At 38.6% G+C, this 26,424-nt stretch overlaps 2 protein-coding genes across 4 annotated transcripts in view; one reads left to right on the plus strand and one right to left on the minus strand.

Moving 5' to 3' along the window:
* Positions 1–26,424, plus strand: part of LOC124805029 (GPI mannosyltransferase 2) — a 256,187-nt gene that overhangs the window by 80,690 nt on the left and 149,073 nt on the right. The gene's annotated exons all lie outside the window — the stretch shown is intronic.
* Positions 1–26,424, minus strand: part of LOC124805028 (dual oxidase 2-like) — a 250,335-nt gene that overhangs the window by 76,845 nt on the left and 147,066 nt on the right. For both annotated transcript variants that reach the window (XM_047265439.1, XM_047265440.1), the window contains exons 21-24: positions 24,598–24,691; positions 8,417–8,580; positions 6,121–6,338; positions 1,218–1,448 (exon numbers count right to left, since the gene is read on the minus strand). In XM_047265439.1, the coding sequence (XP_047121395.1) occupies positions 1,218–1,448; positions 6,121–6,338; positions 8,417–8,580; positions 24,598–24,691 (707 nt within the window). The remainder of the gene's footprint in view (positions 1–1,217; positions 1,449–6,120; positions 6,339–8,416; positions 8,581–24,597; positions 24,692–26,424) is intronic.

Below are 26,424 nucleotides of genomic sequence, written 5' to 3' on the forward strand. Positions count from 1 at the left end.
CTTGCCCCATGCACCCTCCTATCACCCACCTATACCAACCCTGTAACTCACAAGTAAACATAGTTCGGCCTTTTACATCGGCACGACTACCACGAAATTATCAGTTAGGATAAATGGACATTTAGCAGAGGGTGTATACAGCAACACACAATGTCCTATTGCAGAGCATGCTGTACAACATGACAGTCATGACAACAGTATCTGTTTCACCACATGCGCCATCTGGATTCTTCCCCCAGACACCAGTTTCTCAGAAATCTGCAGGTGGGAACTAGTGCTACACGTCCTTAGTTCTTGCTACCCACCTGGCCTTACTTTACGTTAATTTCTTCTGTCTCAGCATTTCTTCACAGTAACTACTACTTTTTTCACTCAATTGTACTTTTATACATCTTTTATTTTCTTACCTGTCTGTTTTTCACCCCTCCCTCCCCCCCCCCCCCCCACCTCTGTTATGTACAATGCAGTTAGCTTTTCACTTTTATTAACTCATGCATTATGTTTAAGCAGTTATATCTGTCTTGCATATTACCCTGTCTTCCACCTTTAAGCTCTCAGGTTTTCAAATCCTGTCTGGTGCAGTCCCCAACAATCAGTCTTTCCTTCTCATCCTGTCTGGTAAGTCTCCCCTGACCTGCAGTTCTGGGTAAATTTCTCCAAAATCTACCACTTTTCCTAGACTTCTCCTGTACACAACAGCTCACTTATGAGTGACCTTAATAATTGAAGTAATATAATACTTATAAGTAAGTTAAAGTAGAACTTACTCGATATTTTCTTGTATTGTCAGGTGGGTTTTGTATCACTGATAATGCAGAAACCCTCAGGGAAATTTCACATTGTTCTAAGTTTTAGTGTATGTTTTTAGCTGGTCTTTGCATTTGGTTTGTAACGGTAAAAGGAAACAATGAAGTCTTGTGACAATCCACAGTCCGCCCTTCACACAGTATGATGGGATTGTTTATCACTAAGCTTAACACTCCCAATGTGGGGAAGGACTGTCAACAATATCAAGTGATCTCTTTCCATTGAAAAATAATGGATTCCCATATTCATGTTTAATCTACAAATGTTCATTTATGATTATTTCTAATGTAATAGTTTCCAACATACAAAATTCTTATGAATATTTAAAATATTAATTATTAATGAATAATTTTTTAGGATGAATTCATCACTCATAATTTTCAGCAAATTTAGTATTGTGTTGGACTTACCAGTGAAAACAACAGCCCAGACAGCAATATATTTATGCATTTGTACAGCACGATCAAAAGGCACATACAGATGTAGTGCAGTGTTGCGTAGTGTAGTTATGGTGTTACGGCACATGGTGACTAACAAGGTAGAGTAGGTGAACATCATGGCAGAGGCTGCACCACGTGTTATAGTAACTCCGTAGCCTGCTATGCGCCGTAAACCAGTGTGCTCTCTTTCCACTGAATAGTCTGGAATATACACATCCAAGAAAATACAGTTACTCATTTGTTGTGTATTGTAGTTTCTGAAACAGCAAGTAAATAACTACATTTCATTAAATTATATTTCGAACTATATTCATTATATTGTAACATGGTCTGGACTACATCAAATTCTTGGTTTGAAAATTGTCTAACACTTATGTAATATTCTGTAATTTGGAATGGAGATAGCCCACTGCCACTGAGGAGAATTATGTTATTTCATGGATAGTAACATAAGCGCATAATCAGCACAGTGTGTAACAACTAGGTTTGGTTTATCTCCACTCCAGTAATACCAGCAAGGGTGAACAGATGGAGAAAAAAAGAAAAAGAGAGATGAAAAGCAAAGAGAGATGAGAAGCAAAAAGAGATGAGAAGCAACCACTCTTGCACACTGTGCATGCATGCATGCATCCACATACATCCACACCAATAGAATTATTATGACACGTTTTTGTAATCTGGTCAGTAAAACACTGCGCATGATGAATATGAAGGAATCAGTTTGACTATTGGATTAAAGAAGTTAGATGGATGGCTTCTAAGGTGGCATTCTGAAAGTGCGTGAAAAGCTGAGGAGAAAAATCATCTTTTCTTGTCTATGTCATAAGTGATCTATACTATGTCTTTGTGGTCTGGACGCCTTTTCCACTATTTAGCCTTGTTGAAACAGGCTGGAACCAAGCCCCATAGCCAAGGACCTTTGATAACACACTGGCACTTGTTTCAGTTACAGCTGATTTGAATCTTGTGGGCAAAGAGATTTTTACTGGAGTCTGCCAGATTATGTGCTAATGCCTTCAGTTAGATTCTGTGGTCCCCAAAGTGCCTTAAAGTTTAAGGGTGTAGCAAACCATGATGGTGATCCACCTATCAGCTGAGGACATTAACTGTGAAGGACTTTACCTCTCACTCAAGTATAAAATCCCTTATTTATGACCACACTGACACTCAGGCAGCAGTCATCTCATCTGTACATATTTTAAGAAAATCATTAGTTCAGCTCAACCTTTCCACATATTGATATGAAAAACAATGTTATCAGAATAAAGAAACAAAATGTCTGCAAGGAAAAATGCCTCCAGTAAAACTGACCTGTTGATTTCCTTAGTGATTCCTTTTTTTTAGTGGGTGAAAAAACTGTGTGGCAACTTTTGTTCATGTTATGGTGTAGTGTTGCTTACTAAGTAAGAATTCTTTTTCCTTTCCTCTCTGTATCAGTTTGATATTGACTACTGCAGTGCCACATTGCAGAAACAAAAACAAAGATAATAGTCAATATTGTCATGGCTTTCATACAACTATGGAATGAAGAATAATTTAAAACTCAAATCAATGTCCTTCAGATGATAATTATTTTTTAACTTAAATCTCCAAGAAAGTCTTTGTCTCATGTCACTATGGTGACAGAAGAACCACCTCAATCAAGGGGTGCAAAGTGAAGCTGATGGGTTATTTCTTGGTTCACACTTCACCACTTCTCTCGCAAACTGCATAGTGGTGCTTTTGTTTGTGCATAGGAGCCCAGTGATCTCCACTCATTGATTGTCCTCTTCTTTGATCTGTCAAAGGAATCAAATAATCATTTCATTGCCAGTCTCTTGACATTCACCTCACACCAGCCATTCTGACATCATGATCATGTGAATGGAAATATTTGTTTTGAAACATCAGTAACTGGGTGTAAAATATACTGTCTCCAAAGTTTACATTTCCGTGAAGTCTGTTGACAAAATCCTGCATGATGACCTGAAAATGTGGAAAGTGTTTTCCACGGGGGTGCCATGAGGGCTGATGGATCATATCAAGGCTGCATGCAGGACAGTTTCCAGGCATTGCTGACACATGATGATTGCATGGATGACACCTTCTTTTTAGAAGTTCTGATAATCGATGAGTCGTGAATACTTTTTTCCATTGTGAGAATGCAATGCCAGTCATTTCAATGGAAGAACATACTCACAGTAGCCACCAAAAACATTTTGAGTAACAGATGCTGCTGAATAAATGATGGTGGCTATGTTTCGTGTCAGCAGTTGCACAATCTCTACACATCATGCTCCAAGGGGCATTACTATGACAGGTTTGTTACGAAGGTGTCAACCTGGTAGTTGCTGAAATCTGTAGGAAATGAACTGAACGTCTACATTTTTAAATGGGAATGGGGTACAAAATTAGTACTGTTGAATAGTGCTCTGAAAACTGTAACCTTTTGATACAAACGTTTTCTAAATTCTATGCCAATTTATTGATGACATCAAAAACTTTTCCAGAGACTGACAATTTGAATGATGAAAGGAAAAAAAGAAAATTTGTTAAAGTGTAATGTAACTAATGTGGACAAACTTTTTCTCACCATTTCATTTAAATGAAGTTGTTTCCTATTTTAAAAATTATAAAAAACATATCTGCTTATTGCGTCATTGGGTTTTTGAGCGGACCTTTTTCTGTTTCTGCAACATGATCTATGTTTTTAACTCCCTACATGTAAAGTGATATGATATGACCTATGGGTGATGTGCACAGTAGACCTCAAATATTATCTCATGTGATGCAAGGCCAGGAGCTGGTATCTGACAGTAGCTCTCACTTTTGTCAGTGCTTTTAATTGGAATGGTATTTCTAAAGGTGTGATTGTGCACTCTGTTGTTTACAGTTGCAGCTAAGGAATCTTCTAGGTTTATTGTTGAGGGAACGTTTTGAACTAGTCTGTGTTCACGTCTCCCATTATGTTGACATGCTCATATTGGGACTGAAGTAGATATAGTGCCAACTGAAAATACATTGCATAGGTAATGTTTAAAGGCTTATAGATTACTCCAGGTAAGCACTTCTAGGTGTGTCAACTTATTTTCAATATGTGTGAATGCCACCAGTCTTTCATCAGTCTGTGTGCTTAACACTTAGAGATGGTCAGATTGGGTGTATGTTTTGACAGTACTATTATGTTTGTCTGCTCTAAGAAAGTGTATCTCAAGAGGTGCACATATCCGAAGGATGTTGCAGATGGTAGGATTACGTGAAATTTAAGATAATGTAAAAGGAGACTCTGTGCTTCGTAATTTGCAGACAAGAACTGAATATTACGATGTGCAACAAGTAGCTCTGATGTGTACTTGCAGGTGGCTTAATGCAGCAGTTTGATGTTCACTTCTCTCTGAATCCCATTCTTGATTGGTGCCATAGTTCAATAGTGATTAGAACTTTGTTTTCCACAAAGGATTCTTACATATGATCCTGAAGGAGAGATGATCAGTGAATTATGACTTTCTGGCTAGGATTAAGAACATATCATAGTAGAGAAGCGATTACGCACGTTGAAAAGATATGATAACGAAAGTGATTGCTCTGAGCAACTAATCCCTCTGTTGTAAAACAGCAGTAGTGGCTGGAATAGTATCCGTATGATACGATTAGTGATGGATCACACAGATGAGCGATAAAAAAGGAAAAAGGGAACATTGTGAGTGGGCAGTACTGCTAGCTGAGAAAAAACAAGTTGCAAAGAACAGCAGCAAGATTAGCACACAAAGCAACAGTTTTATTAAATTATGTACAGTGTATTGGTTATGAACTGCAGATTAAAACTTAAGAAACTGCAAAAGTGTATGAAATTAAGGAGATGGGACCTGGATAAAGTGAAAGAATCGGAGATTGCCGATAGTTTAAAAGAGAGCAGTAGCCGATGGAAGTGGGGAAACGAATACAAAAGAAAACAAATGGATACCATTTAGAGATGAAACAAGATTGTAGACTATCCCAAATGTTATTCAGCTTAGGTAGAAGAAATGTCTGCTCCTGTCAGAAGGTAAACTAAGTGACTATGGGACATTGAGAGTTACAAAATCGGCTTTATCTGTCTGTGACACATTTCTGACCAATCATCCTCAGGCATATCAAATGGGTTTCCCACAGTTGTTTGGTTTGGTATGGTTTTAGGCAGTTCCCATTCATAAGAATTATTTCCAGTCATAACAAAGAGTTTTGTCAGCACATTTTTCTATCATTTTTTAATCAACATTAGAGATTGCAGCTCAACAGGAAAAAAAAAAAAAAAGATAAAGAACTAAGCCACAGAGAACCATAAGTGTCCGAAGCACAGATACAAAGTTTTGAGAACAATATTCGTTTGTGGAAATCAAATTTGTAAACAAACCACCAGTCTCGTAGGTTTGAATTATTTTTTAACTAAGTCTCAGCATCCAATCTTTCATATGAAAAATAATTTACCCATAAATAGACTGTGACAATAGTGTCTTCTGACAGTGTAAAATTTGCAGTTAACGTGAAACTAGAATCAGACCATAACAGAACAGATACTAAATGCAACATGTACTCAATCATCTTTTCCAACACGTCATGGTCCTCCTTATCGTCATTGTCATTAAACACATTCTGTGGCTAGATGTTCAGATAAAACTGCATACACGCTAGACAGTCTCAAAATTAGTGATGGTGTGTTTAGGCCCTTGTGGTTATCACTGCATGAATTTTAATAAGAACTGTTGAAATAACGTAGTTCATAGATAACAAAAGAAGAAGAAGAAGAAGAAGAAGAAGAAGAAGAAGAAACATATTGTGTTTCTCACACAAGAAATTTTTTCTACTTTCATTTGTTTTACAGATAAGAGTGTTTTATTTTCTCTGCTATACTCACAGTAAGCTCGCTCAGCAAATATTGCAATCACAACAAGTGTGTACAAAGTGACCCAGAAGATTTCACGACTATAATTTGCAACAGTTGATACCAATGTGAAGTACGTTGTGTTTTGTGAATCATCTAGGCTCTTTGTATGTAATGTAATATCTTGGTCTGGCATGATACTGCTCGTAACGTTCAGTGGCTCTCTCTCTGTTCCAGAATATTTAGAACCACTGAAACATAGTAAATGGCATGAGTTACAAATGGTACAAGTAATGAAGGAATTTATAATTTTAAGTTCATAACACTACATTATTTTCACTGAGAAGCTTTTCTTTTTACAATAAATATGCTAACAGTTGTCTAGTTTGTTTCATTGCGTAAAGCGCACAATATGAATACTGATAGTGCTTAATTAACAATAATTGAGCAAGATGGTCGTAGACAGTGCTTCATTTGTGGGGGGAGGGGGGGGGGGGGTTGGTACGGATTATCAGGGCATACCATGACAAATCAAGCAGTAGTTGTAGACTTGTGAAAAGTTTCACTAGGAATGCTTAAGGAAACTATATAATACTTACATTAGTGTAGTTTTAGAACAAAAGATGATTAATCATTATAACGGTGGTTTCAGATCATTGCACATCTTTGTATTTATTTTACAGCTTATTATTATTTTTTCCTTGAAGTCCTAGAGGACAAGCTAAAATAGTCTCACTTTCTTCGGCCCTTTGTTCCCAGTCCTTAATCATTAGAAGTCTGAAGACTTCGCACTGCTAGTATTTTGTTTCTGGTTCCTTATTTCAGCTCTACTGCGTTTCACTAGTTTCCAAGTTAAGCAAACTGCTATTTTCTTTGTATTATTCTCCATCATTCTTGTCTTCGATTTTTTAATCCAAAATCTGCTTCTGTAGTTGTTTTTGTTGTGCACAATATATTTTTCAGTATATAAGAACATATTTCTATAATAGAGGGAAACATTCCACGTGGGAAAAATATATCTAAAAACAAAGATGATGTAACTTACCAAACGAAAGTGTTTGTATGTTGATAGTGACACAAACACACACACAAAATTCGAGCTTTCGCAACCCACGGTTGCTTCATCAGGAAAGAGGGAAGGAGAGTGAAAGACGAAAGGATGTGGGTTTTAAGGGAGAGGGTAAGGAGTCAAAGACTTACCTTAGGGGGAAAAAGGGACAGGTATACACTCGCGCCCCCCCCCCCCCCCCCCCCCCCCCCCCCCCTCGCCCACCCCCCCCCACACACACACACACACACACCCATCCGCACATATACAGACACAAGCATGCTTGTGTCCCGGGATTGGAATGACTCCTTACCCTCTCCCTTAAAACCCTCATCCTTTCGTTTTTCCCTCTCCTTCCCTCTTTCCTGATGAAGCAACCGTGGGTTGTGAAAGCTTGAATTTTGTGTGTGTGTTTGCTAGTGTCTCTATCAACATACCAACGCTTTCGTTTGGTAAGTTACATCATCTTTGTTTTTAAATATTAGAACATATTTCATTTGTACATGAAACTGATATTAGGCATTGTCGTTAATCTAACTTCTGGTTTTAGTAATTTGACTTGATTTTGTTCATTTGTAGTGCTATGTATGATTAAATATTGCTCAAACTTTGAAATACTGAAGATATTGTTACGAGGTGGAGGAATTGCCTGTTATAAAACGTGTTTTAGTTTTTTGCCATACTCTAAACTGTTAATTTCATAGCCGATACTATATTCCTCTACTTCAACTGTTTTAGGAAAGCAAAGCAATTTGAAAAGCTCAGTGACTTGGCATCTATGTAGTAAGGAAAGTGTGCTTTGACTGAATTCTTCACAAACAGCTAACACTGCAGTTTCTCAAGAAAAACATATATAGTGTTAAGAGGAATAATTACTGTTGTTAGTACACCAATAGCATCTCTGATATTGGACAGGTATTTTGTACTCAAACATCTTCCTTTAGTAGCTGTCACTTAGCATAGGTTGAAAAGGATCTATCTTCAAATAGTCACTATATTTACACACTATATAGGGAGCTAAAATGCAGATTTCCTCAACTTTCCATTGTAATTGCATTTCTTCGCGTGTAATTACTTCAGATAAAGGCAGACCCAATGTTTATCAACAACATTCACTTTTCACTGAATATTATTTCCACCATGTGAGTGCTTACGATCTCTTGGATTTTGAAAAGAAATTTCTCTAGAATGATATGCTGTGTTTTTAGCAACAATAGCAATTAGTGATTATCCTGGTTGCGTTTTCATTGAAGAATAGACATTGATAAATAGTTTGCTTACCCATACATGCTGAATATTGTATATCTAGCCTTCTCGAACTGTGTACTTCTGTTTGAAAGAACATTTTGATATCCTTGAATTCCTGGGAAATTTAGTTGTGTATATCCCAGCTTGTCCTTATAATCAGTAAGTAGGCTTTGAAAGTCTTCAAGCGTTATGACATCCTGTTGAAGAGTGCATGTTTTATTAGTGGGTTACATGTTGCATGTAGTACACAAAAAATGTCTATGAAGGACAAAGTTAAAAATCACCAAAATTCTACAGCATTTGAAAATTGGACTGCTCAAGAAATCGGGAATAGTGGAGAGAGCAGGTAGCCGTAAGTAAACACACACTGGGGAAAGAAATGTAGATGAGGCAAGAAAGGTTGAAGATCAAGGTAGAAATAAATACGGGAGGAAATACATAGGAAAAAGAAGCATTACAATGAAAAGTGAGGTGTTAAAGTTGAAAATTACTTTTGTCTATTGATGACTCTCTTCAGGATAATGTGCAATCTGTAAAACACCATACACGTTCATGATGAGATATGTTTTACTTAAAACTAATGGAAAATATGAAAACGTCATTAGCAATATTGTTTTTCATACAAAATTCCTAAATGATACAATTTGGTAGTCTATTTATTGTGAACTGCATGAAGTGACTGACTTAGATTTTTCTGTAAATAAAAACCAGAAATGTTTTATCTGAACATATATTTTAATTTCTTTGTGTAAAATGGATAGTGCTTTTTGTATTCCATTTCAGCATTTTTGAAAAAGTTCATTAGTTTTTAATTATAACTAATTAATTCCACCACACAGTCACTGTCACTATTATGGCTGAAATTTTTTGTGCTTACGCCTCAGATACTCAAGAAAATGAAATGCAGTTGTTATGATGTTTCTGAATTTACAGATCCATTGCAAATGTCAAGTAAACAATATAGATCAAAGAAGCCATCAGTATGTTGTATTCAGATATCTCTTCTGACCAAGTCAGTTTAAAGGCCAGGATGGATGTACAAAACATGATTGCAAAATAAGTTCTGTCTCATAATATTTTTGTTTCATAGAATATACATATGAAATTTAATGCATGGGCGTAATTGCTCCCTACACATCTCTTCAGAATACCTAAAGATGGTTCGGCATTTGTTCCAATGCTGCACCTAGATATTCAATGTCTTTGTCAAAAATGCTAAGCTCAGGCTGTTGAATGATCAAATGTGACACCTGTAGGGAAGAAAATCATACCAACTTGGTGAAATGCAGTTGCGTCCCTTCATCATTCATTTGGCTGTAGCAATTTGTGTTACAGGAAAGAAATAGAACACTTCAGACAGCAAACATGAACAAAGAACACACATTTTGCTCTCAGTCTAAGGAGGAAGTGTCAACTGTTGTTCACTATAAGTAGGCTACTGAAATTTATACACTGAACAGCCAAAATATTGTGACCACCGACCACCACAATTTCGGATGCCACTTGGTGGTTTTGTGGGCAAGTGGTGTGGTAACAAAAGTATGTAAGTGGAATAGACATGAAAAGGGGTCAATCTATTGAAGATATGGGCTGCAAATGGTAAAATCCATAGATATAAGTGACTTTGACAAAGGGCAGATTTTTATTACACAGAGCCTGTGAATGAGTTATCTCGAAAATGGCAAAGCTGGTTGAATGTTCATGTACTGCAGTTGTGAGCACATAGGGAAAGAGGTAGGACAGTGAAACTACCGCCAGATGCTAAATGGTTGGAAGTTCACAAATCTTCACAGAACGTGGGGTTCGGAAGCTTGTCTGCTCTGTAAAGTAGGACAGATGGTGATCTGTGGTATACCTACTGAAAGAGCACAATGCTGGTCACACACAAGTGTTTTGGAACACATCGTTCATCGTACATTGTTGAATGTGGAGCTCCGCAGCAGACCATCCCTAGGTGTTCACATCTTAACCCAACAACGCGCTCAATCAAGAGTGCTGTGGGCACAGGACCATCAGGATTCGACTCTCGATCAATGTAAAGGGGTCGGCTCTTCGGGCGAATCATATTTTTGCTATACTAGGTCAATTGTCATCTGCACAAACATCGTCATGGAGGTAAATGACTCAAAACATGCAGCATGCCATGGACACAGGCTGGTGGGAGCAGTATTATGCTTTAGGAAACTCTCTCCTGCTCTTTCTTGGGACCTGTGGTAGTAACTGAAAACACCATGACTGGTGCAAACCATGTGCATCCCTTCATGCTTTATGTCTTCCCCAGTGGCAATGTCATCTTTCAGCAGTGTATTTGTACATGTCTCAGAGCCAGAAACATGCTACAGTGGCTTCAGTAGCATTATAGTGAATTCATGTTGATGTTGTCGGTGACCAAATTCGCTTGATGTAAATACTATGAAATCCATCTGGGTCGCTATCGGGTGCCATCACTGCATACAAAAGTCAGCAGCCCGTTATTTACACAATTTACACGGTCTGTGCGAAGACACGATGTATTTTATACCAAAGATGGACAAACAAGTTGTTAAGCAGGTGTCATAGTGTTTTGGCTTGTCAGTGTAGCTGTTTGTTGGAAGAATATAATAATGGTGTCATTACAATACAGATAACTTGACAGTGATGCCACACTTCCTAGACTCCAACACTGCTGGCCATTTTGTGTTTCTCATTCAGAAACACCATTTTATTGTTGATTGTTTGTGATATGATGTTTAGCAGCATATGTTGGAAATAGACAGTGGCAAGATTGTTGTGTATGGTGCCGTGGTTTATTGTCCTGTGATATTGCTATTTTTTGTGGTTAGCATTCCACAACTTTCAAATCAGTGGGTTACGCAGAGCCATACTCACGCAAGATATCAGTGATCTTGTGTGACGAGTATCCAAACATACAGACGTATTGTTTGCTTGGTCGTACAGGGCTGTAGAGCCACACCACAAACCTTGAATCATGAACAGACTTCTATGCAGAAAGAAAAGTATCAATGTGGACAGTGTACTGAGGTCTGTAGTACCACAAACTGTCAGTTTAGAAACCATTGTTTTGGTTTTCATTGATGCTGCATCCAGAGTGAGGTGTGCCAACAATGGTGCACTCAACAACAGTGAATACAGGAGTGGCACTGTGTCATCTGTACAGATGAGTCCCAGTTCTGCATACAGTGTTACAACGGTGGTATTCGCGCGGCAGTTCAAGGAGAACTGATGTTGCAGGATTGCATTTGTTATCGTCATAAGGGCGAGTACCAGGCACATTGATATGGGTACCATAGGATACACAAGATCACCTCTATCTGGTAGTTTGGATAGCTGGTGTTATATTCTGACATGTTAAGACCACTGACTGTGCTGTATCTATGAGGTCTCTGTGATTTTATCTTTCAACAAAGCAAGTGCAGGACCACATGATCCCCATTCTGTCCTGATCCACTGCAGTACCTAGGGGTCCAAGTGTTGCCCTGACCAGGACATTCTTCAGACCTCTTGTCCTTTGAAAACATCTGGATGTGAATTACCGAGAGACTGGTGGGCCACTACTTGCCAACCATTATGATTGTGTATTCTTCCTATTATACCGTATACCCGCAGTAAGTAAAATTTCATTATTTGCTGTACTTCCTGATGTTACAGTTTTAATGGTTAATATTGTTTATGTTGGAAAGTGCGGTTCTCTGACAACCAGGCCTAAAATACTGTTTCAGCTCAGAGTATGTTCACCAACTTCAGTGGGTGACAAGTAGTGAACTTCATAGTAATCATCTCTCTCATTGGAAGGTGAAAGGAAGCATGTTTCTGTTCCGAACTGTTTCTGGATATTACATCTGTCCATTTTATCTCCAGTTTGATGACCCCAGTTGCTTGTGTGATTTTATAGCACATATCTCTTGAAAGAATTTCAAACAATACAACAAACCAGACAGGTCCTTTTCATGATGGATTATTTTGCTGAGGTGTTGTAATTTGACAGTGAGGACATGATAACAGGCAGTAGCTACAATATACGGCAAATAAACTAACAAACAAACAAAAAATACAATTTGATGGAAGTACCCTGTCTTCATTGCTGCATGCATTATTGTTCTGTATGACAGTGCAAAACCCCGTTCAGCAGTAGCGAGCTAACAGTCCTTGTGTTCTGAGTACTAGATCTGTGTGTCTCTTTCTGGCATCCAGTGATAAGTGTTGCAGAGGACATCAGAAGGGTATTGTTTCAACCCTAACAGCCTTTTTTGTGTAAAATTATTTTTGATTAGTTGCTGAATTTCTCTACTACATTAATCCATATGCCTACTGCAAGTAATACATAATATACTTCACTCACTATTGATCTATTTGTGGTCTGGCTCAGGACATACAAAACATAGCAACGATTTGATAGCTTTGTTACAAGAATTTTTATGTAACTTGAGTCATTTTAGCTGCTTTGGACAAGTTTAATTTCTTTGGCAGCCCTCGGTAATGTTTCATCATGACTCAGTATTGTGCCACACTCTTGCTGAAGTGAGGGAGAGTGGAAATTCTAAATTACTCTTTTACTTACTTAGTACTAGCTTATTACCTGGCGTTACCCAGTTATTTTTGTTGCCACATTTCCAGACCAGTGACTAGATTCAGGACATTCAAGGAGTCAGTATTCAGTATGTCATTCTCAATAGATGTGAAAATAATTATGTGAGTACCCCAAAAGAGCACTACAGTTTATATGCTTACTATTACCCCTTAACTCGCCAGGTGACTTTTCTGTAACATGTACCACGAGGTGGGGTCTCTGTGACCCCTATGTTTAAACTGAGATTAAAAGGCAAAAACCATATAAAATTTTTATTTTATGCTATATAACGGTTATTTTTACAAGTATTTAACTGTTGTTTAAATGCCCCTAGTTTATTGTATCACAATAAACAAAGCCTGCAGCATTTTACTATTTAACACACAAAGGCATATAATTTTGTGTGGTTATTTTAAATAGTACAAGTAAATGGACTGTTGGAGTACTGAATTCTACAGTCTGGAAAACTATATAATCTCTGTAAGAAATTTGCAAATAAATATAAATTCGAGAGCTTAAATTTGCGCTTAAAAAATAAAAAGAAAGTCTGTCAAATTGACATTCATCACTGGGAACTACATTTTTCGTTACACCACTCAGAACACATTCGATTGTAACAAACACTGTAAGTATTTCATTGAAGAAACAGACAGATCCCCATCACAACTTCCCTGAAGTCCTTACTCTGAATGATACTCTTGTTTGATGGCAGAACTGTGTATCACCGGCTAATGTAAAATCGTTGTCTTTTTCGTTTATTTCTTCATCCATATCACTGACACTTTCCTCCGTAGACCAACTAACAATTTCATCGAACTAGGGAAAGTTATGACTTGACACATTCATGCGTACACATTTTCAGCTATAGTGTACTGTACTAAAGAAAACTGATACCGGTACATGGTTCACGAGGCGTGGTCTAAGAGACTCGCAACACCTATCAATAACACGTGTCAACAATAAACACAGAAGGTGACAACACAACCGACAACAAAACAACATAGGCTCGGCAATTTAGGGAGGATACGGGAAGTATGAAAGCATTCCACCACAACTGGCCTTGGGGAGCGAGTTCGGCGCGGTCTGAGAGACCACTCCTAATGAGTTAAGTGTTATAGTTCCCCAGGAGATGAAAAGATTGGAAGAATGTATGATGACATAAAAGAAACTACAGTTAGTTAAGGAAAGCGAAAGTTTAATTGTCTTGGTGGGACTGGAATTCAGTAATACGTAAAAAGAGAAGAAAAAGTAGTAGGAATACTTGTTCAGGGGGAAAGGAAATGAAATATGGGCATTGTTAGCTGCAACTGGCGGACGACGTGCTTTGTTTGTGTCACGCATTTTAGCAATTTTGATCGAGATAAACTCGCGCTGTTCTTAGACATGCCAGTGTAGAAATGTACACAGAATCAGCTAAGTGAGAAGTCAGTGCGAATTTTCCTTTGTGTGAGGCTGCGTGTTCAAGACCGTGTGCCGACTTACAGTTCTACATTAGCATATTTTACTGCTTCGCGTTGTTACTGCGCAATTTTTCATTGATTGCATCAATATTCGTTTGTCTTGTGATATATTCTGAAATTTTGAACATTCGCAAGTGCTACGATAAACTCGTACTATTATCGTTAATTGTAGGAGCAAACTTAATTACGCTCTTTTAACAGTTTTGAAAACAGTAGGCCTATCTTCGTTCAAAACAATCTTTCACTAATTTCATTGTACAATCACGTGAGAAATAGGCTATTTTTGATAAATTTCTGACGCTTGCAAAACTATATTTTCGTAAGTTACCGGTACGAGTGTTTTGGTTACGTAATTTGTTTCATAGCAAATCAGCGTTTCTGGTTTTCAGTTCTTCCACAGAACACATCATCCCTGAACTTTGTTGTGTTACATCCAGTTTTCCCTTAAAGAGTAGTAGTCCTATATAATACCCACATTTATCGTAAATTAACTCTGGTTTTTGAGTTTCCGTACAACTATAATTATCTTCAAAACGCTATAGGAAACTACTACTATTTACCACAGGTTTTTGTGTTTCTTAATATAAATACCGATTTCTGGATTTGCTTCAATTCTTATAGGGAATTAGCATCATTTTAGCACAACAGATTAAAAGATGATCAGTGGGCTTAATTTAAAGTTATTTGTTCACTGCCTTGTAATACATTTCACCAGCCAAAATGTAGCCCCATTGCGAATGCTGTTTTCAGACACAGTTTGTTGACATTTGTAAGCAGCTGGAATTCACCCTAACTATTGTTAAACAATTGGCAGCTACTGCGAATCAGTGTGTTAGAAGAGCTCCTAAGAGTTGTGGTCGGGTGTTATCTATACCATAGCTACCTCAAGTACTACCCTTTCCAGTGGGCCATGTCTCCTCTGCAGAAAGTACAGGATTTGTCATTACCTGTTTACTTGCTGCAAGTGACATGTCAATGCTAGATCTAGGCATCCTGCAGAGGGTGGACAGGGACCAGGGAGGATTCAGTTTGTTGTACCGATCCCCCTAACCAACAAGTTTGAGGTGCTGTGTTTCACTGAAACTGAGCCAGTGGGATTTACTTCACATGTTTTGGGGGAACTTATTTTGTCCAGTGTCAGGAGGAGGCAGACACAAAGAGTTAGTGGTCTTTTAATCACTGGCAGTTCAGACATACGGCGAATAATGGTACACCTTAGGGAAATGGCACCAAGGGGCTGGAAAGGCCACCAGTGTGTGTGCCCAGATGCCTCATTTAACATGTTGAAGAGGCTATTCCAGCAGCCATTGAGGGAACAGGGTGCAACCAACTGTAGATTGTGGTGCGTGTTGTAACAAGTGATGCCTGTCGTCTGGGCTACGAGATTATTCTTGAGTCATTCCAGCGACTGGCAGAGAAGGTTGAGAAGATCAGCCTTGTGTGTGGTGTTTCAATGAAGCTCACAATTTGCAGTATTATCCACAGAACTGATCATGGCCCCTTGGTTCTGAGTTAAGTGGAAGGACTAAACCAGAGACTTCAAAAGTTCTGTGACAAGCTAGGCTGCTACTTTCTGGACTCGCGACATAGGGTTGAGAACTGTTAATGGTCCCCCCTAAATAATGTCAGCTGTGCACTACACATCAGAGGCTGCTACTCAGGTATCTGATGGTGTGTGGGGTGCACACAAGAGTTTTTTCAGGTTAGGTGACTCTGCATCCAATCCAGATGATAGCTGTATGAGTGTGACATCGAAAGAAAGCCTCCCCCACAGGTGAGAGTATTAAAATCCTAATGGTAAACTATTGAAGCATTCGCAACAAATTCCAGAGTTTGAAGTGCTCATGAAAAGTAGTTGAAGCTCTCATAGTACTAGGTACAGAAAGCTGGTTGAAACCTGAAATTGATAGCATTGAGATTTTTGGTGAAAATAGAAGTGTATATCGAAAGAACAGGCAAATCCACTGAGATAGAAACTCAAGCTGCATGTGAGATGGTTTGGGCAAGACTCAGTTTCAGGAGTGGGCATAAAATGATGATTGGTCTATCACTGACCAGACTTGTCACATGTTGTAACTGAAAACTTTTGAGAAAACCTTGGTTCACTTGTACATACATTTTCCAATCATATGTAATCAGCGGTGGAGACTATAATCTTCAACAATTAAATAAGAAAATTACAATTTCGTTACTGGTGGGCATGATGCGGCATCCTGTGAACTTTACTAAATGCAGCTAGGAGCCCTACTCATGGAAATATATTGGATCTAATGGCAACAAATAGACCTGACATCTTTGAGGATGTCCAAATCAAAACTCGTATCAGTGACGATGACACAGTCGTGGCAACAATGATTGACAAAGTACAAAGGACATCTGAACTGAGCAGAGATATACATATGCTCACTTAAACTAGTTAAAAAATCAGCAGTGTTGTATCTCAATTAGGAATTGGAAACTTTCATCACAGGGAAGGAGCATGCAGAGAGACTATGCTTCAAGTTTAAAGGAATAATTGACCATGCACTGGATAGATATGTATCCAGTAGAACAGTTCATAATGGTAAGGAACCTTCATGGTACACAGTCACTGTAAAGAAACTTCTAAAGAAACACACATTACGGCATAATAGTTGTAAAACAAAGAATAGGGCTATAGATGCTAAATGAAATGCATTTGGCTGTTAATAGAGCAATGTGTGATGTCTTCATCGACTACCATAGCATAATACTGTATGTATTCTGGTCGTATGCAAAGGCTGTTAGTGGCACCAAAGTTACTGCCTAGTCCCTAGTGAATGAGGTAGAAAATGGAATTAAGAATGGCAAAGCAAAAGGTGAAATGCTTAACTCCATTTTCAAATGTTCCTTTATGAAGGAAAACCCAGGAGAATTACCCCAATTTAAACCTCATACCACTGAAAACATGAATGAAATAAGTGTGTCAGTGATGATGAGAAACAGCTGAAATCATTAAAACTGAGAAAGCTCCAGGGCCCGATGGAATCACTGTCAGATTACATACTGAATTTTCAGCTAAGTTAGCCCCTGTTCTAATTATAGTTTACTGTAGATCCCTCGAACAAAAAAGCAGTGCCCTTTTCTTGGAACAAGGTCCAGGTCACACCCGTCTACAAGAAGGGTAGTAAAAGTGATCTGCAAAACTACCCTCCACTGTTCTTGACTTGTTGAAGAATGTTAGAACGTGTTCTGAGCTTAAACATAATCAGGTATCTTGAACAGAATGACCTACTCGCTGCTACCCAGTGTGGATTTCGAAAACATCATCATGTGAATCCCAATGTGCACTTTTCTCACATGAATATTGAAAGATTTGGATGAAGGTAGTCAGATAGATGATGTATTTCTTGGTTTCTGAAAAACATTTGACTCGGTAGCACACCTATGCTTTTTGTCAAAAGTAAGATTGTATGTGCTATCCACCAAAATTTGATTTTATTGGGGATTCTTTGGTAGATAGAATGCAGCAAGATATCTTCAACAGGGAGCCCTCAGGAGACATAGAAGTAATTTTGGGTGTGCCCCCAGGGAAGTGTGTTGGGATCCTTGCTGTATATGTTGTATTTTAATGACCTTTCTGACAACATTAATAGTAACCTCAGAATTTTGGCAGATGATGCAGTTACTTACAATGAATTACTATCTGAAAGAAGCTGAATAAATATTCAGCCAGTAGTTGATAAGATTTCAAAGTGGCGCAGAGATTGGGAATTTGCTCTAAATGTTCAGAAATGTAAAATTTTGCACTTCAGAAAACGAAAGAACATAGACTATAATATCAGTGAGCCACTGTTGGAATCGGCCATCTTGTACAAACAGCTGAGTGTAAGACACTGTAGGAATATGAAATGGAATCATCATATAGGTTCAGTCATGGGTAAAGCAGATGGTAGTGTTCTGTTTATTGGTAGAGTACTGGGGATGTGCAATCAGTCTACAAAGGAGACTGCTTAGAAATCACTCGTACAACAGATTCTAGAATATTGCTCAAGTGTATGGGACCCGTACCAGATAGGACTAACAGAGGATATTGAACATATACAAAGAAGGGCAGCACGATGGTCGCAGGTTTGTTTGATCCATGGGAGTGTGTCGCCGAGATACTTAGGGAACTGAACTCGAAGACTCTTGAAGCTAGATGTAAACTATCCTAAGAAAGTCTGTTAACAAAGTTTCAAGAACTGGTTTTAAATGATTACTCTATCCCGAGCTCCATACGTTAATGGAACAGGAAAAAACCCTAATAACTGACACAATGGCACTAACCGTCTCCCATGCACCTCATGATGCTTTGCAGAGTACAGATCTAGATGTAGTAAATCTAGAAAGGGACAGCCACGTGGTAGAATTTTGCATAGAGCACAATTAGTCATAGCTGACACTTGGTTTAAGAATCATGAAAGGAGGTTGTACACATAGGAGAAACCTGGGGACACCAGAAGGTTGCAATTAAATTATGTGATGGTAAGACAGAGATTTAGAAACAAGATTTTATACTGCAAAGCATTTTATAGGGGCAGATGTGGACTTTGGCCATAATTTAATGATTATGAATTGCAGATTAAGACTGAAGAAGAGACCAGATGTCAAATCAGTATTAAGCAAAGAAGGGAAGCGTGACATGCAGCAGGAGCATATAGAAGGACTGTACAGAGGAAATGAAAATGAAAGCACTGTTATGTGTATGAATAGGAAGTAGATGAAAATGAGATGGGAAGTGCAGTATTGAGAGAGAATTTTGTCACAGCAGTGAAAGACCTAAGTTGAGGCAAGGCACCTGGAGTAGACAACATTCTCTTAGAATTATTGAGCTCTGTTATGCATGATATAAGAAAGGTGAAGTACCCTCTGACATTCAACAAAAATGTAATAATCCCATTCCCAAAGAAGGTGAGTTCTGACCTCTGTGAAAATTACAGAACCATCAGTTTAATAAGAGATTGCTGCAAAATACAGCACAAATTATGTACAGAAGAGTGGTATGACTGGTAGAAGATAACTTCGAGGGTCAGTTTCAATTCTGGAGAAATGTAGGAACCCAAGTGGCAATACTGATTTTTGAATTTGTCTTAGAAGACAGACTGAAAAAAGGCAAATTTATATTTACAGCATTTGAAGATTTAGAGAAAGCTTTTAACAATGGCGATGCGAATAAGCTCTTTGAAATTCTAAATGTAGCAGAGATAAAAGAAAAGCAGGGAAAAGTTATCCACAACTTCCACAGAAATCAGGCTCCAGTTATGTGAGACAGGATCTCCAATGTTATTCTTTCTCTACATTGATTAAGCAGGCTAATGAAAAGCAAGGAGAAATTTAGAAAGGAATTAGCTTAGGGGATGATATGCTAAAATACCAAGAAGGTAAATTTTGTGATTTAGGCAGCAAAATGGCAATAGTGGCAAAAACATTTCTGAAAAAGAGAAATTTGTTAACACTGAATATTAATTTAAGTGTTAGGAAGTCTTGTCTGAAGGCATCTGTGTGGTGTGTAGCCTTGTTTGGAAGTGGAATGTTAGTGACACCAGTTTAGACAAGAGGGCGATAGATACTTTTGGAGTCTAATGCTACAGAGGAATGCTGAAAATTGGATAAGAAGAGTGAATATCTGGTTGAGGGGTAGTGAGTTGAATTGAAGAGAGAAGAAATTTGTGGCACAACCTGAGTAAAATAAGGAATTGGCTGATAGGACACATCTTTAGGGTGTCAAGAAATCATCTATTTGGTAATGGAAGGAAGTGTGAGGGGGTGAAAATTGTAGAGGGAGACAAAGGCTCAAGTACAGTAAGCAGGTTCAAATGGATGTAGGTTGTAGTAGCTGAGTAGAGATGAAGATGTTTTCACAGGTTAGGCTAGCATGAAGAGCTACATCGAATCAGTCTTTGAGCATGATGACTTTAGAAATTGTGTTACTAATTTTTAGTGTTGTGTGGTGGCAAGGATGGATGTGTGGTCATGGGGGTAGCTGACAAAAAGCTCTATAAGCCCTTAGAATCGTTTGCTGGAAATATGATTTCTTTTGAAATGAGTTTGTGTCTATTGGCTTCTGGTAACATATTGCGAGAGTGATTCAAATGAAAAACTTATAAAAGTTCCATAAAATTTCAAAAAATTGTGTGATGGAGTTGATAGGTGGCAGTAGTGTTCCTTGATGTTCAGGTAGTGACTGATATATGGCAGACTGACGCTACGATGCAGGAGAAGGCAGCAGTGTTCACAAGAGGATGGCCACCCCTCTGTCAGAGTTCACCGCAGTTAAACAGCGATTTGTGATGTGTTTTTTGTGTAGTGTAGGTCTCAAACAAGTCAAAATTCATCGCTGAATGTCATTGCAGCAAGTGTGCGAGTTGTGTAGGAAGTTTAAAAGTGGTGTATCTTCTGTGAAGGATGCCCCAAGACCAGGGCAGGCCCACCACATAGCGACAGATAAGAACATTGCATGAGCAGAAGAGCTGGTAAAGGAGAATAGATGTATAACTGCATGAAATAGCCACAAGTTTGAAGATTACTATTGATTCAATGCAAAGTATTGTTCACAATGTACTGCACTTCAGTAAATTGTCAGCAAAAGGGGTGCCACGCCAGTTGACTGGCGAATTAGACAGTCATGTGGATGCCTGTCAAAAATTTTTGCACTGTTTCCACATCAAATGTGGTACATTTTTGGAAGAATTGTTACAGCCGATGACTTATAACCAACCAGAAGTGAAAAGATCAAACAAAGAATGTCACTACAACTCATTGCCAAAACCAAAACAATTCCACAGCAACCATTTGCTGGAAAAGTCGTGCTCATTCTCTTCTGGGATGCAAAGGGAGTAATTTTATAGCATTACATGGACTAGGGAGTGACAGTAACCAGTACTTCTTATTCAGATAGGCTGAGAAACCAACTTTGCCTTGCAGTCAGGCGTGAACAATGAGGACTTCTGACTTCGGGAGTACAGCATGACAGTGCCCGACCACATACAGCCCGTAAGACAGTTGACACTATTCAAAAAATTAGATTTTAATTTCTGGTACATCCACCTTATTCATCAGATCTCATAGTTACTTTCATCTGTTCAGTACACTCATAAAAGCAATAGGAGGCAGGCATTTCAGAAATGGTGGAAGGGGTGGAAACCGTGGTGCACGAGTGGCTGCACAAACAATGGAAAGAATTGTTTCACCGTTATATCTGGGCACATCTGAAGCAGTGGAATACATGCTTTCAATGTCAGGTAAAGTACGTCGAAAAATGATATGTAAGTTTTTTTGTTCATTGGTACAATTAAAAATATTGTAGCACTTTTATGATTTTCATTTGAGTCACCCTTGTATTTACCTTTGACCACTGCAGTGTTAATAATAATCCACTCGCGTCTCAGTGCAGCTTTGTATGAGCCATAAACCAGTCTTCAAGAAGTTTTGATATTAACATTCATAATGAGGTAAATCATTTTGAATGATAAACTGGACATGGCTGCTGTTAAACCGAGCTCTTTTTAAAAACAGTGATCAGTATTCATCATCCACTAGTTGTGTTTTGTTGATCCCATCAAGAATGAGAACCTTCAACATGACACAATGAGTGAGTGATGAATGTTCACTGCATTCAAAGAGAGCTTCTTGATGGAATGTAGAACGAGTCATTGGGGGGGGGGGGGGGGGGGGGTAAATGCACTCAATACAAATTACAGAATCTGATTCCTTTTTAAAAATAAACCATTCACAAAATTTGAAAATCTGTTTCCTTTATAGAAGTAAACTATTGCTGTATTGCATAATAATATTAATACTGGATGTCTCATGAAAGACACCCGGGAGGGGTCTGCGGGTTGCGCAGCAAGGTCACACATCCACCAGCTGCTGCTGCACCCAGCTCTCAGACACTAATCTGTCAGTAGTTGGCTGCATGTGTGGTTTCCCTTGAGTTAAGCCTATGTTGCCATCCGATTAACTTAAGCTTTCCTTTACTTACATCAGGTGTCAAAGTGAAGTCCCTCTGTGATAAGAACAGTGTGATGTCTGCTGAACACAGTAGCAAACACTCAACAGGTTTTGGGTGCCAAAATCTGGGAGATGACTAGCCGAACATTGGCTATCAACTCTTTGAGTGTGTGGAAATTGGGTACATGCAGTGTCTTTTTAACATTCCCCAAAGATAAACATCACATGGATGTAGATCTGGAGAGTGTGGAGGTCAGACAACAAAAATACTCTGTATTGCTATCATAGAGGCATTGACGATGCATTGCTTTGCATTGTCCTACCTGAAATTACGGTACACCTTTTATAGGTGTTAGTTCTCGAAAAAAAGGATGCAGTTTATTGTTCACATACCTGTAAGAACATACTGTTTTGTGGAAAAAGATTGGTCGAATAATTCATTATGCACATTGCATACCAGACTCGTGTTTTCACATCATGCCAAGGATGCCGATATAATCCATGAGGATTTTTGGAGCTCCAGTCGATTGTTCTGAGAATTTATGTACCCTGACAAATGCAGCCACGCTTCATCAGAAAAAAAGCCTCTCAGGATCAGGTTGCCCATCGTGCACAGGCAGCCTGTTGTAGGAATGATTTCAAGAAACAGTATCTTAGTTCCTCAGTTGATGCGCTACTGTTATTTTGTAAGGTTTCAATTCCAGTTTGTGCACAGGTTTGTGAGCAGATGCCCTTGATACTCCAGACTGAAGAGCCAAACGGTGCAGAAATTTTCTCGATCTCTTTCCAAGTCCTCCCCTATCTCATCTAATTTATTTTCAGTTAAAGCTCTAGGTTCTGTAGGCCATCGTTTGTGTAAAACAGATCTAGTCTCTTGAAATTTCTTCACTGATCTGCGTATCATCGAATCATAGGGAACATGCACACCGGGAAATTTTCGTATGAGTTAAAGTCAACATTCCACATACAATTAAATTTTTGCATAATTCAACACGAGAAACATTCATTGATCCTTTGTGTATACCATACCAAATGGAAACTCAAAACAAAACACCTGAACACTCCGTGTCGCACAGTACAGAAGACACGCACACAGTGTTTTTGTCCGAGGACCTGGCCCTGTGACATATGGGCAGGGAAAGCCCTAGACTCAGTGCAATTGCAGTAATGACTTCTAGCAATGAATAAATTTGACAAAAATACTCAAAAGAAAACACCAGTACACTCAGTCGCGGAGTGTTGGGACATGCGCAAAGTGTTGGTGTCTGAAAACTATGCATAACAAGGACCGGCAGACGCAGCAGCAACAGCTGGCAAATGCGCCATGTGACCCGCAGACCCTGACAAGCATCTTTCATGAGACACCCTTTACTTACGCCTGCTAAAGCTAATAAAGTAAATAAGAAAGAAAACTGGTACTTCGAAAAACATTGTTGTATTGTATTTATCTTGAATGGCTACGTGTATTTCCTATTGATAGCTTAATATTTAGCTGATTACATGGGCATTTTTCAAAGAAATTAGTTACCTATATTTCTAAATACAATTCCCTGTTTACAGTATAATTCTACTTGCCATATAACTTTATAGAACTTCTCAACCATTGACATTCAGATAATTTGTAGAAAGAATGGCTGATAGATAGGTTTTTTATTTCTTTTTGTAATAATTGAAAATTCCAGTTTCTTTCTTTATGTTAGATATGTGTGTGATGAACAACTTTTAACAAGAGTACACAATTACACTTTGAATGCTAGACAAGGAGAAGTTTTCTTTAAAGTTATTTTTTATCTTGTGATGTGATTGTGTAAATCACAGTTAAGCTGGAACTGATTTTTGTCAGCAACAGAGAAGCAAAAATATAGGGGAGTGTATGTAAGAATTCTAAGATCCTTAAAAATGCTTTTTGTGATGTAAAGTCCATTTTACACAATATTCTCTACTTGCTTTTAATTACTTTAGTTAATAGGATAATTTCACGAGATAACATGGGATGGAAATATCCAAAATAAGTCAACATTCTTGTGTTTAGGATTGCCTTCAGTTAAGTTGCACTCAAATGTGCTGTTATATACTTAAGAGCATTTCTTGTCTGTGAGTAGTGTCAATGTTGTAGGTTTTACATGAGATCTCCATCTAGTGAAATATATTATGCTTGAATCCTATTGTGTTTTTGTAATTGTAGTGTTCATGCTATGCATGCAGTCTGAGTGGTGATTTAAATTATGCTACATTACCTTGTCTGCCAAACCAGCATTACGCAACATTGACACTATGAGGTCATCCAGATGAGTTTGATCAACATCAGAGTTAGCAGTTTCAATCAGTGACCTAAAACATAAGCAGAATGTGTATATACTATGCCAGCAAATATCTAACTTTTACAAATCAAAATAATGTAAACTAAAAATTAAGAATTTTTAAATTAGAATCAAGTGGTTATTGTTTTACTGATTGCTTCCCTTTCAATTCGGTGGCATTACACTTGAGTGGAGTAATAAAAAATGCCCCTTGTGACTGTACACACATTTGTCAGAAATGTCATTTAATCCACTTCAATTCAGATAGCAGAATAACTGGTATTAGAGCAGTAATCAAAAGTGTAGATACTATTTTAAATACACCATATTAATATTTTTTCATCAAATGGGCATGCAGTGAATCTAATTACCAAATTTTTTGTAGAACTTAAAGTTCTGGACAATTTTGCCTCTCTCTCTCTCTCTCTCTCTCTCTCTCTCTCTCTCTCTCTCTCTCTCTCGCTGCCCTCGTCTTTCTGTATCTCTTGTGTTGTTCTCCGAGATTGGTTTGCAGCAGTATGACCTTCAAAATCCTTCTGTACCACCAAATTGTCATTTCCTCTCTTATTTTTCTACTGTCAAAATTTCACCCCTTTTTGAGCTACACTTCCAGGAATGAAGGAAGATTAGGTTTAACGTCCTGTCGACATCGAGGTCATCAAAGATGGAGCACAAGCTCAAATTACATCGAGGATGGTGAAGGAAATAGGCCATACCCTTTTCAAAGGAACCAGCCCAGTATTTGGCTGGATTGATTTAGTGAAACCACAGAAAACACAAATCTGGGTGGCCAGATTTTTATTGTCATCTTCCGAATGTGAGTCCAATGTGCTAACTACTGCACCACCTCCCTCGGTGGCTACACTCCAGACAAATGTTTTAATGAGCTGTTACCTACTTACTGGACCAGTTTTGTTGCTGGTAATCCACACTACTACACTATATGATCAAAAGTTACTACACTATAGGATCAAAAGTATCCGGACACCCCCAAAAACATACATTTTTCATATTAGGTGCATTATGCTGCCACCTACTGCCAGGTACTTCGTATCAGCGACCTCAGTAGTCATTAGACATCGTGAGAGAGCAGAATGGGGCACTCTGCAGAACTCACGCACTTCGCACGTGGGCAGGTGATTGGATGTCACTTGTCATACATCTGTACGCGAGATTTCCACACTCCTAAACATTCCTGGGCCCACTGTTTCCAATGTGATAGTGAAGTGGAAATGTGAAGGGACACATACAGCACAAAGCGACAGGCCAACCTCATCTGTTGACTGACAGAGTGCTGACAGTTGAAGGGGGTCGTAATGTGTAATAGGCAGACATCTATCCAGACAATCACACAGGAATTGCTAACTGCATTAGGATCCACTGCAAGTACTGTGACAGGTAGGCGGGAGATGAGTAATCTTGGATTTCAAGGTCGAGCAGCTGCTCATAAGCCAGCTTGGTGTAAGGAGCGTAAACGTTGGACAGTTGAACTGTGGAAAAACATCATGAGGAGTAGCGAAGCACAGTACAAAGTGCGGCAACCTGGAGGCAGGGTGTGGGTATGGCAAATGGCTGGTGAACGTCATCTGCTAGCATTTGTAGTGCAAACAGTAAAATTTGGAGGCTGCGGTGTTATGGTGTGGTCGTGCTTTTCATGGAGGGGGCTTGCACCCCTTGTTGTTTTGTGTGGCACTATCACAGCACAGGCCTCTTTGCTTCTTACTGTCGAAGAGCAATTTGGGGATGTTGATTGCATCTTTCAAC

Source organism: Schistocerca piceifrons, chromosome 7 (assembly GCF_021461385.2).
Source record: "Schistocerca piceifrons isolate TAMUIC-IGC-003096 chromosome 7, iqSchPice1.1, whole genome shotgun sequence".
Taxonomy (NCBI): domain Eukaryota; kingdom Metazoa; phylum Arthropoda; class Insecta; order Orthoptera; family Acrididae; genus Schistocerca; species Schistocerca piceifrons.